We start from the raw sequence: 15,324 nt of genomic DNA, 5'->3' as shown, positions 1-15,324 counted from the left end.
AAGGGATCAAAAAGATGTAGGTTGAAAATGTTTTATTCACCCAAAAGTAACATCCCTTGGTTGCCAGCAAGTACTCAAAAGTATGAAACAGAATGGTGTGAGAACCTCCTAAAACACAATATTGTTTTTTTAAAAACCAATAATACCATATAGCACCCAATTCAGGGTTTAAATATATATACATTTTTTAAAGTACTTTTATGTTGATATTGGACACTTGACAAAGCATAAAAGTAGTGTGAAGCCACAATCACAGTACTTGTAGTGGCATTTCATAAATTTGACTTTTTAACATTTATGAAAATGCTGTGATATTTTATGCAGCATTAAGTTATATTCCAGTATGATACCGGTGATAAAGACATTCAATTTCAACTTGTTACAAATGAAAGTCCACAACCATATCATTAACACAATATTGTTGGCACTGGGCCTGAGTAGCTATTATATTCAGGTACTTTAAAGCAGTCCATTTCCTGAATATCATTGTACCATTGTCTGCATCATGTCACATCCCCTGAGAACCACAGATAGCTGTGTGGGTAACTAAGGCTTTACTAAAAGCACTATCCAACTCCTTCACTGACAGCCATAATGCACCAGTTAATGGTAACTTGTGTTGTGTTCACTTTAGACTGGAGCAAATATTTTTGGTTCCCTTTTGTTCTCAACCAGGCTCCCCTGTCCTTTTTACTTGGGTATACACTCACCGGTCAATTTATAAAGGTACACCACCCTGTTCATGAAAATGGATAACTCTTACAGACAAGACAGGGAGTCTTGTGGCTGAGGCTTGCTTTGTAAAGCTGGCAGATTGGCATCGAGGCATTCAGTTGCTATTTGATTGAACGTTAGAATGGGCAACGAGTGACCTGAGCGTGGTATGATCGTCAGTGCCAGGCTCACCAGATCCAGTACCGCAAACTCCCACCCTCCAGAGCTTCTCACACACAACAGGGTCTAGGGTTTACAGAGAATGGTGCGACAAACAAAAACATCCAGTCAGCGGCAGTCCTGTGGGTGAAATCGGCTCGTTGATGAGAGGTCGAAGGAGAATTGCAAGAATCCTGCAAGCTAACAGGTGGGCCACAAATAGGCAAATAACGCTGCAGTACAACAGTTGTGTGCAGAACGGCATCTCGGAACGCACAACTTGTTGATCCTTGTCACAGATGGACTATTGCAGCAGACACCATACCTTGTTCCACTCCTATTAGCTAAAAACAAGAAGCGGCTCTAGTGGGCATGTCATCACCAACACTGGACAATTGAGGATTGGAAAAACATTGTCTGGTCTGTTGAGTCTCAGTTCCTGTTGCGTCAGAGTCAGGACTTGGCATAAACAGCATGAGTCCGTGGACCCATCCTGCCTGGTACAAGCTGGTGTGGGGAATGTTTTTCCTTGATACCAATTGAGCAACAAACGTTTCCGACACGTTGTAGAATCCATGCCCCGAAGAGTTCGGGTTGTTCTGGAGGCAAAGGGGGCTCTGAACTGGTACTAGATGTGTACCTAATAAACTGTCTGGTGAGTGATGTCTTCAAGGAACCTAGGCCTACCCTCAACATATAGGCACTGGAAGACCGGGACAGCAATGTGCCCGCATTGCGCCAAGAGCTCGGTCTTGTGTCTGTTGGCTGAAGGCCGTAGGCTAGACATTCCTCCTTGTCACCTTTAGTGTTTTATGTACTGTATTTCTTTGGAAGGCTGACATGGTCCTCCCAACAGTTATTTTTCCCCTGAGACAGGGTTTCCCTTTGTTTTTCCAAGATGTTCACAAGATTCTTGCATGATCATATTTGTGCTACATGTCCTTTCCAGCAAATCAACTATCAGAGCAGATTAAACTGATTTAGGTTTCCTCTTACATCTATCCTTTTCAGTTCCCTCTTATTGTGAGAAATGTAATCTTTACAGCCATCCCCTTGTCAAGCGACTCCTTGAGTGCTACACCAAACTGCACACCCAACAAATGTTCACTTTTTTCTGTTCTTCTGTTTCTTGTGGGGCTTGCGGTTTTGTTCACTGGCTGAACCGTTCCGTGTAGCAAGCAGGACCTGTCCATCATTGCCAAATTGGAGGGTGTAGTCAGTGGCAGGCAAGGGTCTTCCTTGCTCATCCCGCAGACGGGAAAAAACCTCCTGGTAAAGATCACTGAGCCGCTGCTTCATTTCCCGGACAGAGCGAAGGTTCTCTGCTTTTTGCTTTAACAGACGGGCCTTGTGGCGGTATAATCCTTCTACTCCCTCCTCGAGCTCAAACAGGACATCAAGCTTGCGTCGGCGGCAGTTCTGAGCGGCCATCTTGTTTTTGCCCCGCCTGCGAATGTCTCGGATCAGGTTGAGCTGGGCCTCACTGAGACAATGCTTGGTCAGAAGTTCATTGAACTCCTCCACGGGCAGGTTGACAATGAGATCGTTGGAGAAGGGGATCTTCATGGTGAGAGCCCGGCGTTCATCACGGCCCCAAAGCTTATCGGAAATGTCATGCTCATAGGTTTTGCTGTAATGTGATTTTCCCTGCGTGGGAGAGGTGGCCCTTGGCTGGTTGTAGGTATGGTCGTGGCCCACTTGTTCCAGCCAAGGGAGGTTGTTGAAACGCCCAGGCTTCTGGTAGCTTGTGCTGCACATCTTACGGACTTCTGGGGAGTAGCCTCCCACGGCACCTTCCTCTCGCGTCACAATAACCTCCGTATCAGAGCTGTAGCCCACAGCCCCTTCGTCAGAAAACACAGAGTCAGATGATGAAGAGGATGAAGAAGAGGAATAGGATGCCTCCGAGCTGCTAGGGGATGCAGGGCTGTGGCTGAAGTTTAGAGAAAGTCCAGAGTCAGAGTCTAGCTCCTCAAGTTGGGAGGCCTGTGTTGGGTTGAAACCTTCCTCCAGAGCCAGGTCCAGGAAACTAATCTCATCCAGCAAGGCATCATCCAATAGGGAGCCGAGTGGGCTAGGCAGGACTGGTTCCTCCAGAAAGAGGCTTGACTGAATGGAAGCCATGGGGTTGCCAACTGTGCCATTGAGTGCCAAAGGAGGAGTGGTATCTGTCAGGTTAGATGGGCCAAAGGTCAAGTTAAGGTCAAAGTCAGGTCCGCTGGAGGACTGACTGAGCAGGGCTGGCTGGAGTGGGTCCTCCAGGGGAACACTGCCCCCAAAGCTGGAGTTGAAGGGGTAACTATCCTGGCTGCTTCCGGGCAGGATTGCCTGATGAAGGCTGACATCCTGGTGAACGGGGTCCATCCAGCTGGAACTCTGAATAGATCCAGATTGCATTTCATCTCTGCCAAGGTCCATATCCATATCCTTCCAAAATAGTACAAGAAGTTGGATTACATTTATTTTGAATTACTTTCAGGGCAAGGGTATTTCAAAGTTTATACACTTCTTGACATTTTAAATAAATTATGATGTTTATGAAGGGGATAAAAAAAATCAGAAACCACATAGAACTTACTTCTGGCTCCATGGTGGCGAGAATATCATGCCACTGCTGCTCCAAGTCCAGAGAGGGTTCCTCGTGGGACAGCAGGGGGGACAGGAGAAGCTCTCGGACAGGGGTTGGGTCCTCTCCGCTGGCGGCTTCCCTCCGATCTACGCCAACTGGGTCTGACAGCTAAAAACAGAAACATCACAATGGTTATCCTGTGGTCAACAAACCTATCAATGGTCATCTCTTACCCTATTACCATCAAATAAAACTGTACCTCTGTCTCCTCTCCAAAAGGGAAGGTGTCTTCCAAGAGCCGTAGACATTCCTGGAAGGACATTGAGGACTGAGCTTCCAAGCTGGCAAACTGAGAAGAGAACAGGAGTGAGCAGAGAGCTACCTGGATGTTCTGGATGGTGACAATGGTTCCTTTTCTTCTGAGCTGAACTGATACAGATGGTGGAAATGATTAGGCTTTTCCAGAACATGTTATGGCAAGAGTTGGAACAGCGTGGCTTTATCTGAAACGTTTTGTAGTGTGGTATCAAATGTTAATTTCATTTCACTATACTGTATTTATCCTTGGGTCAAGGAAACTCCTGCTCCAGCTATACACCACTGATGAGTGCAAATGCCTTTTAATGATATGTGGCTGCCCCTGTTCCCAAAATGAGGTATAGTGGATTAGCAAGAGTTTCAGGTCTCTTCTAACCCATAGGAGTGCAAGAGATTGGGGTTAGAACCCAGAAACCTGCAGTTCATGTTCTTATTGTACACACATGGGAAGACTGCTTCCTATCTCCACCTCATCTACCCCAAACACTCTATCCTGCTTCACGACGCACAGCCAGGATAGAAAACTCATATTTGGTTTCAAGCAACCGGAGCATTACTCTTTCCCAAAGTGCACCATGTGCGTTTTATAACATAATTGAACCAGGATGTCTAAGAACAAGTCCAAGGGTACAGGTATGTATGAAATATGGACATTTTATAAGCCTCAGGACTGAGTCCCACCTGATCAGATAAATCCTGTGCAAGTTCTCTATTCGCAAGGTCATAAGAGCGTCCACCATCCCTCCAGATTTCTCTCCAGGTGTCCCCCACCAGCTCCTCCTCAGGCCTCTGACGTCCAAGATCAGAGTGATCCTGCCAAAGCATATCTGTATCCTGTGAACACATAATAATAATTGAAATGTTAGGTGTAGCGACGTTATCTACACCTTATTAAGCATATTAACTATGATAATCAATCATCCATACAATGCCCTATGTATCCTTGTATGTTTTATTCACGTTCTCGTTGTACTATTCTGACCTACCAAGCAAAAAGGCAGTAACTACTAATTTGGTTGAAAATTAGTCATTTTTGTTACATTAAATACATGCTTAATCATGTGGACAAGTATCCTGCCTCTATTATGTTTTGTAGAAAATGGGGGTCATACTAGCAGTAACTGCATAAGGTTACTGTGAAACAAAGGTAAATAAAAGCCATTTTTTCCCCCTCAGTTCCACGCTATTAGCAGTTACTGCCTTTTTGCTCGGTAGGGCAGTATTGTTAGGACACGGGCCAGGAACAAAAAGAGAAAGGGGATCGCAGCCACCTTGCATTTAATCTACTACAGTTTATTTTTCCATACTGGCCCATACATTAGTAGACATTGCATTCAAACAGTGAGATGGCTATGAATAGACTTAACCTTTTCCTTAAGTTGGAGCTTAGTGATACCAACTGTTCCAGTCATGTCCCTAAACCAGTTCTAAATTTGCAGCTGATCCTCTCGCCTTCCACCGAAAGGGACTACTGGAGTTGGGGATGTTGCCATTTGTGATGCCCTGATTCTAACCTTACAGTACAGCGACCTGAGTGAAACTGACTGACTTTCTTTGGCTGTTTACACTTTGACTGTTTGGAACATTCTGATCTTGTGACCCCTTGAACAGTATTTGACAACATGTTTGAGGTCGGACCAGGGGTTGGAACTGAAATTATATACTACACATTAGGAATATTCTGGTAACAGAAAATAACATTATTATGGAATGGTCTGCCTACCCATGTGAGAGACGCAAACTCGGTCTCAACCTTTAAGTCTTTACTGAAGACTCATCTCTTCAGTGGGTCATGTGATTGAGTGTAGTCTGGTCCAGGAGTGTGAAGGTGAACGGAAAGGCTCTGGAGCAACGAACTGCCCTTGCTGTCTCTTCCTGGCCGGTTCCCCTCTTTACACTGGGATTCTCTGCCTCTAACCCTATTACAGGGGCTGAGTCACTGGCTTACTAGGGCTCTTTCATACCGTCCCTAGGAGGGGTGCGTCACTTGAGTGGGTTGAGTCACTGATGTGATCTTCCTGTCTGGGTTGGCGCCCCCCTTGGGTTGTGCCGTGACGTAGATCTTTGTGGGCAATACTCAGCCTTGTCTCAGGATGGTAAGTTGGTGGTTGAAGATATCCCTCTAGTGGTGTGGGGGCTGTGCTTTGGCAAAGTGGGTGGGGTTATATCCTTCCTGTTTGGCCCTGTCCGGGGGTGTCATAGGATGGGGCCACAGTGTCTCCTGACCCCTTTGACGACTCCTTGCTGTCCCCAGTCCACCTGGCCGTGCTGCTGCTCCAGTTAACTGTTCTGCCTGTGATTATTATTATTTGACCATGCTGGTCATTTATGAACATTTGAACATCTTGGCCATGTTCTGTTATCTCCACCCGGCACAGCCAGAAGAGGACTGGCCACCCCACAGCCTGGTTCCTCTCTAGGGAGTTTTTCCTAGCCACCATGCTTCTACACCTGCATTGCTTGCTGTTTGGGATTTTAGGCTGGGTTTCTGTACAGCACTTTGTGATATCAGCTGATGTACGAAGGGCTATATAAATACATTTGATTTGATTTGATCCGGCTCTCAATGTTAGAAAATAACGGTTCTGTTCCGGAAGAATATACAGTGCCTTGCGAAAGTATTCGGCCCCCTTGAACTTTGCGACCTTTTGCCACATTTCAGGCTTCAAACAAAGATATAAAACTGTATTTTTTTGTGAAGAATCAACAACAAGTGGGACACAATCATGAAGTGGAACGACATTTATTGGATATTTCAAACTTTTTTAACAAATCAAAAACTGAAAAATTGGGCGTGCAAAATTATTCAGCCCCCTTAAGTTAATACTTTGTAGCGCCACCTTTTGCAGCGCCACCTTTTGCTGCGATTACAGCTGTAAGTCGCTTGGGGTATGTCTCTATCAGTTTTGCACATCGAGAGACTGACATTTTTTCCCATTCCTCCTTGCAAAACAGCTCGAGCTCAGTGAGGTTGGATGGAGAGCATTTGTGAACAGCAGTTTTCAGTTCTTTCCACAGATTCTCGATTGGATTCAGGTCTGGACTTTGACTTGGCCATTCTAACACCTGGATATGTTTATTTTTGAACCATTCCATTGTAGATTTTGCTTTATGTTTTGGATCATTGTCTTGTTGGAAGACAAATCTCCGTCCCAGTCTCAGGTCTTTTGCAGACTCCATCAGGTTTTCTTCCAGAATGGTCCTGTATTTGGCTCCATCCATCTTCCCATCAATTTTAACCATCTTCCCTGTCCCTGCTGAAGAAAAGCAGGCCCAAACCATGATGCTGCCACCACCATGTTTGACAGTGGGGATGGTGTGTTCAGCTGTGTTGCTTTTACGCCAAACATAACGTTTTGCATTGTTGTCAAAAAGTTCAATTTTGGTTTCATCTGACCAGAGCACCTTCTTCCACATGTTTGGTGTGTCTCCCAGGTGGCTTGTGGCAAACTTTAAACTACACTTTTTATGGATATCTTTAAGAAATGCCTTTCTTCTTGCCACTCTTCCATAAAGGCCAGATTTGTGCAATATACGACTGATTGTTGTCCTATGGACAGAGTCTCCCACCTCAGCTGTAGATCTCTGCAGTTCATCCAGAGTGATCATGGGCCTCTTGGCTGCATCTCTGATCAGTCTTCTCCTTGTATGAGCTGAAAGTTTAGAGGGACGGCCAGGTCTTGGTAGATTTGCAGTGGTCTGATACTCCTTCCATTTCAATATTATCGCTTGCACAGTGCTCCTTGGGATGTTTAAAGCTTGGGAAATCTTTTTGTATCCAAATCCGGCTTTAAACTTCTTCACAACAGTATCTTGGACCTGCCTGGTGTGTTCCTTGTTCTTCATGATGCTCTCTGCGCTTTTAACGGACCTCTGAGACTATCACAGTGCAGGTGCATTTATACGGAGACTTGATTACACACAGGTGGATTGTATTTATCATCATTAGTCATTTAGGTCAACATTGGATCATTCAGAGATCCTCACTGAACTTCTGGAGAGAGTTTGCTGCACTGAAAGTAAAGGGGCTGAATAATTTTGCATGCCCAACTTTTCAGTTTTTGGTTTGTTAAAAAAGTTTGAAATATCCAATAAATGTTGTTCCACTTCATTATTGTGTCCCACTTGTTGTTGATTCTTCACAAAAAAATAAAGTTTTATATCTTTATGTTTGAAGCTTGAAATGTGGCAAAAGGTCGCAAAGTTCAAGGGGGCCGAATACTTTCGGAAGGCACTGTAAATCACTTTTGTTCCTGGTTCTGTTTCCCTTCCTCAATTTTTTTGTCTGCTTTTCTGTTCCCTGAATCAGTTCCAACCCCTGCCTTTGACCATTCCCAGAGGCCTGTGTTACTGCTACTCTGCAATCATTTATGGGTTTAGGTCAATGTGTACCTGAATGTGACTGGAAGGAATTGCACAGCATGTTTTCTTCAAGCATAAGCACAACATGAGAATTGTTGGGGGGGGGGCAAAGAAGGCAGCTCTGGACAGATTTGGGCATTGGATGGGGTCCAGAGGGCTCTGGGTATAGGGCTAAACATATACATGTGCCTGTCTGAAGAGGTGATATACTACTAGCCTAAGCTAGTAAACAAGTATTGTGAAATCAAAGGGATGAATGTGTGCTAGAATGATGCCACCTCGTGTTACAAAACAAACAAGCTGTGGTCGCAGGGGCAATGTTCTGAGTGAAATATACCTACCTACAAAGCACTCCAAGTCCAAGTTTCCAAGACAAACATCTGTAGTTACAGCCGAGCTGGCGAGTCAACACTGACGTTGTCAGTTTGCCACTTTCCACAATATTGACATGTCACAATGTTACTTCCCTGAGAGGCTCAGACAAATGAGCCTGGCAGCACTTCAGTGTTTCATTGAGCAAGTCAAGGTAATAGAGAAGAGATTAGTTGTAATAGAACTGAATAATAAGTCCGGGAAGTTAAGACAAATTATAAATCGGGTGGTTCGAGCCCTGAATGCTGATTGTCTGAAAGCTGTGGTATATCAGACCGTATACCACGGGTATGACTAAACATTTATTTTTACTGCTCTAATTACGTTGGTAACCAGTTTATAATAGCAATAACGCACCTTGAGGGTTTGTGATATTTTTATTTAACCTTTTTAACTAGGCAAGTCTTGAAGAACAAATTCTTATTTACAATGACGGCCTAGGAACAGTGGGTGAACTGCCTTGTTCAGGGGTAGAACGACAGATTTTTACCTAGCTCGGGGATTCGATCTAGCAACCTTTTGGTTACTGGCCCAACGCTCTAACCACTAGGCTACCTGCCGCCCCACTGATGGCCAATATACCACGGCTAAGGGCTGTGGCCTAAGAACAGCCCTTAGCCTTGGTATATTGGCCCTTAGCCGTGGTATATTGGCCATATACCACACCCGTCCGGCATTATAGCTCATGGCCTTAAGGAGAGGTCCTTGACCCCTCTCTATGTACGAATGAGCGGAGAGGGCAAAAGGTTCACAGAGCAGTATCCCAGAGGAAGCTTTGTTGACCTTTCTCCTCAAACAATACTGTAGGACTTGTGATGTCTGGCACTTTAGACATGTCCAGCCTAGCCCTGTAGCAATAACAGCATCTATAAGAGGGGGAGATGTGGTGGCATGCCCCAGACAGTACAACAAATTGCTGCCATAATATGATGCAGCTGGAGTTTAAAAAACAATACAGCCCAGCTGTCTCCGCGAGGTTGCTGCTTCCCGGATGAGTTAGTCTGGGTGAAGGTCATTATCAGGGACGATTCGTTCCTTGGAGGGAACTAAGATTATCAGTATGTCTGAATTGTTACATCATGATTGCAGCCCCTAACTTAGTCTCAGGTGGTCAGTTGAATATCACTTACTGGGATCTTGGTTGACCCAGAAAGCATAATCATCGATGGAAGGAAGAGCATTACTATGTTCCAAAACAAAATATTTTTCAGCAGGAATACATCCATGTGGGGGTTGGTGGGACAACATGAGGCATGTCAATTTTGAACTGAGTACCAGTTAGCAATGCCAAAAAACATGCCCTCCTGTCCAGAAATAGCCAACAGGGCTACACGTCCAGTCTGAACTGCATACTTGGTCAACTATGACATTGGACAGGCCAAATGACACCACTTTCTCTGCCCTGAGAGTGGCAGCTGATTTGGGAGGCTAAAACTAAAGCCTCCGGTGTCTGCAGTCATCTTGGCTGAGACTGGGTACGCAGTCAAATGGCCCAAAAGACCAGAAGCCAGAAGATAGCAATGACACACAGAGGACTAAAGCAAAACAAACTCATACTTTCCCCAATCCAAAACAAGCTCATTATGGAGTGTTGAGGAGTCCAGTGTAGGGTGCATACTCAGGCATGTTGCCAAGCAGATATATATTTAGACCCTACAGTGACTGAAAACTCCATACACTTCCAAAGTGACTAATAGTGTACCTCAGTGCTAAATGAAAGTGACTTGGGAATTCCCCTTCAAAGTCTAAGCTAGAGCAGAAAACAAACTGCCCCTTGTGTTTGCAATATTCAATAAATAAATACATGTTTTAACAGTAATATTTGATGTATCTTGTGATACTTTTATTTCCATAGTAAATTGAAGTATTATTGTGATTGCACTTCTAAATATGATTGGTGTACAAATACAATTAGCCTACACAGAATGTGTGTACTTATGATAACTATACCAGCCAGTTTATTCCTACACCAAACCAACTGGGCTGTGATGGGTGTGGAAAGCTGTATGTATGGGACAAATCTGAACAGCCAGTGGCTAAAGTGGGACACATTTCCAGTCACACACCCCTCTCTGGTCTTACTTTCCCCTGACACACAGCAGCCTGGGCCTGGCCAGCACACCCCTCACAGTTAATGGAACATATCAACAAGCAGCTCTCCCTCAGCTGTTGAAAAACAAGGGGAAGTCCAGCCAAGCTTTTAGCATGCTGCTGCGTTAACTCCGCGTGATTCTGTCATTGCCCAATTAGTGTTTTGGGTGCCAAAACACAGGCTCGAACAAAAGTGAGCAAATGCTAAAACATAATGACGGGGTTGTGACTTGGGTTAATTGTAATTTCTTACATTTGTTTAATTGTAACGGTTGCAATACACATCAAAAATAGACTAGATAAAACAAGACTGTTGATCATTTTCCTGTCTTTAAAGTGATTTATGTCTTGTTTTCAAGTTCAGCAAGTCCTCAGAGAATAAACATTGACTAATGACCTAAATAACTTGCCTCGTCATATTGGTTATTATACTTCTGCTATTGAAATCTGAAGAGGTCAGCCCACCAAACACCATGCCTAATATACAATTCCCTGAACTTTTTTACTAGAATGAAACAAATGTTATAACATGAAAAATATTTCACTTTCAGTCCTTCCCACACTGTACGTCGGATTCAGTCTTTTACATGTTACCAAATCAAAATCTTTATCAACCTGGTCAGATTGTATGATTTTCTTCGGTTTTGTCATCACATTCTGCGATTGGCTTGAGAGGTTACGTCAGCTGACGTAAGCTAGACCAACTGCAGCGGTGTATTTGACCAGCGCATGTACCGGCACCAGCAGTGCAAGTCTCCCACACTTATGCACTAGTGAAGTGAGTTCAGAAACACTGAAATGATGTGTCTATTAATTGTTTTCACATACAACCTTTATATGTCAGAATCAAACATGCTTCCCAAAAATAACATGGTCACTGTGGTAAAACGTTTATTTTGATTGGCGATTTTGTGCATTTATCAAAATCCCATTAGGTAGCCTGATTTCTGAAGTCATGTAAAGATTTGAGAAATCGTTCTTGCAAAGCATGTAAACGTTTAAATCAAACTGTTATACTAATCTGACTATTCCATCATATTATTGTGGGCATACTCTGTGCCGGCTGTGTTCCTATTGGTCAGTCACTGGGATTGGCTTGTAACTCCAGCCACACTACACGATAAAGGCTCAACACTTTGTCGGAGGCTACGACCACACATAGTGGTACTTAAATCGGCAGACCTTGTCGCACAACAACCGGATGTTCCGGTTTTCAGGGGCAAGACTTCCTCTTTTGGACGTTAACAAGGCGACACTCCATCTTAACTCCTCCTCCACATTTACTAGATTGGTTGAACAGTGCAGAATGGAACCTCCCCCAACATTTTTTCCCTTCTCGTCAAGACCAGTAGGTAGGGGATCTAATTTCAGGAATGTCTTTTACGCCTGCTAAGCTATGTTTGATTTGATTTGTTACTCACACTGAATAAGCCAAGATGTCTGACAATCGTTTACCACCTAAGAATTTGAGCACAACGTGGAAATTGTGGCATAAGACGGCTAAAATCGTACAGTCTGAACGGGCCTTTAGGATTAGTTATCTGTCACTTATTCTGAAAAGTAACCTACACTTCATTCTTGACTTGCAATCTTAGATGCAATCCTTAATACTGTAAATTAAGGGAGTTGTAAATATCTTGCAATCTCTTATGCAGGTTTAAAATTAACAGCATGATACAGCAAATACGACCAGGAAGCTTTCACTTGCTTGAATCCGAGGAGGGTGGGAATCCCCACTCTGTTTACTGTAAGGCTGTTTTCATACAAGGGTGTTCTTCTCTCCCAGTTAAGCCTCCTTTTATAGAGTGATCGCAGCCTCCAGTAAATCCTGCCCTTGATCCCTAATGATATATGACAGGCGTATCACTTGCCTTCTGTAAATCAACAGTTTGATAGTTGCCTAATTAAACACACTTCTCCAGTGGCAGAGTCTTGGACTGGTTTGCAGTAATGTAGTTCACTATTGTGTATCTAAGGATGGAATTAATTTGTTCAAGGCACTGCATTGTATTTGAACATTGAATAAGCTCTGACACAGCCAATTCTCTTGAACACTACTCTATGCTGCCACTGGTCTTACTGACAGAGTATAGAAGATTTCACCATAGTTTACCTCTTCATAGAGATCTTCATCCTCCTCCTCATGGCTTCTTCTTAGAAGTGGCGCCGTGGTGTCCAGACTGTCCTCTCTGATTGGCCCGTAACCCGACTCCTGCGACCCCGCCACCACGCTTGACCTCATGACCGACTCCACCTGGTCACCCGCATGATCCTCCAACCCACCTGCCCCTCCATCCAGGGGGGCTGGCTGACCTTGAGCCCCCACCACCAGGGCATCAGGCTCGCGCCGCACAAGCCAGGTTTCTAGCTCCGAGCTGGGCACCCGGAGGCGGTCCAGGGAGCGGACCCAGCCCAGGAGTCTCCGGGCTGTGAAGAAGCCGTCCAGGTCTACACTCTTGGGGTGGAGGTCCTGGCCATCCAGCTGGTTGTGGAGGTTGTGGAACTGAGTCTGGGTGAGGGCAGAGGTGGGGCCCAAGATCATCTCGTTCCAGGGGGGCAGGTAAGGGCCCACATCTACTCTGACGCCAACTAGACTGAGCAGGATGGCTACCTGGATCAAGCCCTCTGTGAAATATTTCTTCAGACACACCATGTCTTGTCTTCGGAGTTTACAGGGTGAGTGCAAGAAATGAGGGGAAAGGGAATGGAGACGTGGTGGGGTGGCAAAATGCCAAGTGTAAGCCTCTGAAGACTTTTTGTCTGTTGATGGGTTATCTATAGCTTCAAGTCAATGTAATAAAGAGGGAAAATAAGGCTATTTAGGATACACCAAAATAGACACTATGGTGAAATAAAAAAGCTGTGTATCCTCTCCTCTTCACCCTTCCAAATATCGTTAAATCCTATACAGACAAACACAACATGAAAAAATAAAGTTAGATAATTAAATGAATTGACAAGTTATTTCAAAAGAATATCACATTGAAAAGATCATTCATAAAATTACAAGTAGTGAATCCAACGTAATTGATGTAATAGCAGAGGAAGAGGCTGCTGAATTCAACACTGTGCTATAATATCAGGGCCGCTTCTAGGCATAGATCAGGGTCGCTTAGGGCCTCCGGCCGCTAGGGGGCCCACAACCCAAAAATTTAATATTTTTACATTAGTAGTTAGTAATCATGGCCGAATACCGACTGGGCACGTGGGCCCTGACCTCCATGGGGCCCCCAATCATTTTGTTAGTCATTCTCACTCAGATACTATATTAATATGGCATAAGTCATTGCGAAATTTGTAGAATTGCATGAATGTGCTCTAAAACAGCAGACATTTCTCCACCCCATAGCAAAATGTGTAGAATTGCAGGAAATTTGCTGTAAAACAGATTTGTTTTTTCTCTGCCCCATGGCAAAATATGTAGAGTTGCATGAAATTAACTTTAAAACTTTAAAACTAATTTCTCTCTCCACTGTCAAGAGGGGGGCCACTAACATGTTTTGAGTGAGGTGCCCAAAAGGCTTAAGTCTGCCCTATATACGATTATTGTACAGTTAAGATTAAGACACATTGGGAATTTTGAAACATTCTCCCTAAAGATGACAAACAGGGAAGTGTTCTTGTTATCAACAGATAACAGTGACTTCACTTCGACCTACTTCCTTCTATTCGTTCTAGAAGTTGTTTGGTAGATAGCGCCAGGGCGGGTACTAGACAGACAGTGGTGAAGGTTACACCACATGATGTAATCACACTGTTACCCGGGAAATAACAAGCATATTCTGCCAATCAATGAATGACTTGACAACACATTTCCTCAGTATTACTTCGGCAACTGTAGACTACTGTTTGTAATGTAATATGCAATGTAAATAAACTAGTGACCAATGGTATTCTGCAATGTTTTCAATAGGCAAGTATATTGCATTTGTTCCTGCATTAAACATCATGTCATATGAGGAGACAGTTCTACAAAATATGGTTTAAATTACTGAACATGAACCTGTTTGACAGAAAGAACGTTGAGAATTGAACCTGTAGGCTTCTTCATCAAAGGGCACTGAACGATCCCGCGAAATCATTAGAGGTTCATTTAAAAATATCTGGAATTATGTATGAACGTCAAGGATCTAAAAACCGTTGACAATACTTTTTCACCCCCGTTCTTCAGAAATGTCCCACTTTAATTGGCAAATAGAAATGGGTCCAGCAACTGAATATCCCATGTAAAACTGTTATTAACTGTGCCATAAACTCCACTTCATCTCAATTTAAGGTCTACAATGTATATAGCTTGTTTACATATTTATTTACATGAATAACACCAATATTAGGCCGACATAACCGCTAAATAACACAAACGAGTAGGTAATGTCAGTGTCTTGTTTTGATTATCTTACCGGACTATGGAGACAAAAGTTGTCAACAATAGGCACATCAGTGGAAAAGCAGCAAACCCAATCCTTTTGGAAGATTTTGTATTCTGACTCTAAATCGGAGAGTGAAGCCTTTTAAACCCTGCTCAGTTCACCACCCAGTTCGCTGTCCCCTCCCTACATGACGTAAAGCCTACCGTTTCACTTTTATTTTTTCTATAACTGTGCGGCGTCAAAAACCATGCCTCTCTATAGACTATACCGCCCAACCCTGCCAAATCAATGGCTAAACACACACACACACACAGCTACGCCGTGCGCAGGCTCGAAAGTAGAATATCATACTGTCTGTGCTGTCTGTCA

The 15,324-nt window shown here is 43.9% G+C and overlaps 1 protein-coding gene across 1 annotated transcript; it reads right to left on the bottom strand.

Moving 5' to 3' along the window:
* Nucleotides 1-17: 17 nt before the first annotated feature.
* On the bottom strand, nucleotides 18-15,230 carry LOC110538084 (endoplasmic reticulum membrane sensor NFE2L1). The gene is made up of 6 exons (XM_021624660.2): nucleotides 14,986-15,230; nucleotides 12,699-13,488; nucleotides 4,442-4,594; nucleotides 3,702-3,791; nucleotides 3,452-3,610; nucleotides 18-3,300 (listed from the first exon to the last, which is right to left on the bottom strand). Exons 2-6 carry the CDS (start codon nucleotides 13,236-13,238, stop codon nucleotides 1,978-1,980), a joined length of 2,265 nt encoding a protein of 754 aa, XP_021480335.1. The 5' UTR covers nucleotides 13,239-13,488; nucleotides 14,986-15,230; the 3' UTR covers nucleotides 18-1,977.
* Between the last annotated feature and the right edge of the window lie 94 nt (nucleotides 15,231-15,324).

The sequence above is a fragment of the Oncorhynchus mykiss genome, chromosome 12 (assembly GCF_013265735.2).
Source record: "Oncorhynchus mykiss isolate Arlee chromosome 12, USDA_OmykA_1.1, whole genome shotgun sequence".
NCBI lineage: Eukaryota > Metazoa > Chordata > Actinopteri > Salmoniformes > Salmonidae > Oncorhynchus > Oncorhynchus mykiss.
Note: the sequence above shows the minus strand (reverse complement) of the source record. Positions and strands in the feature narration are given on the sequence as shown.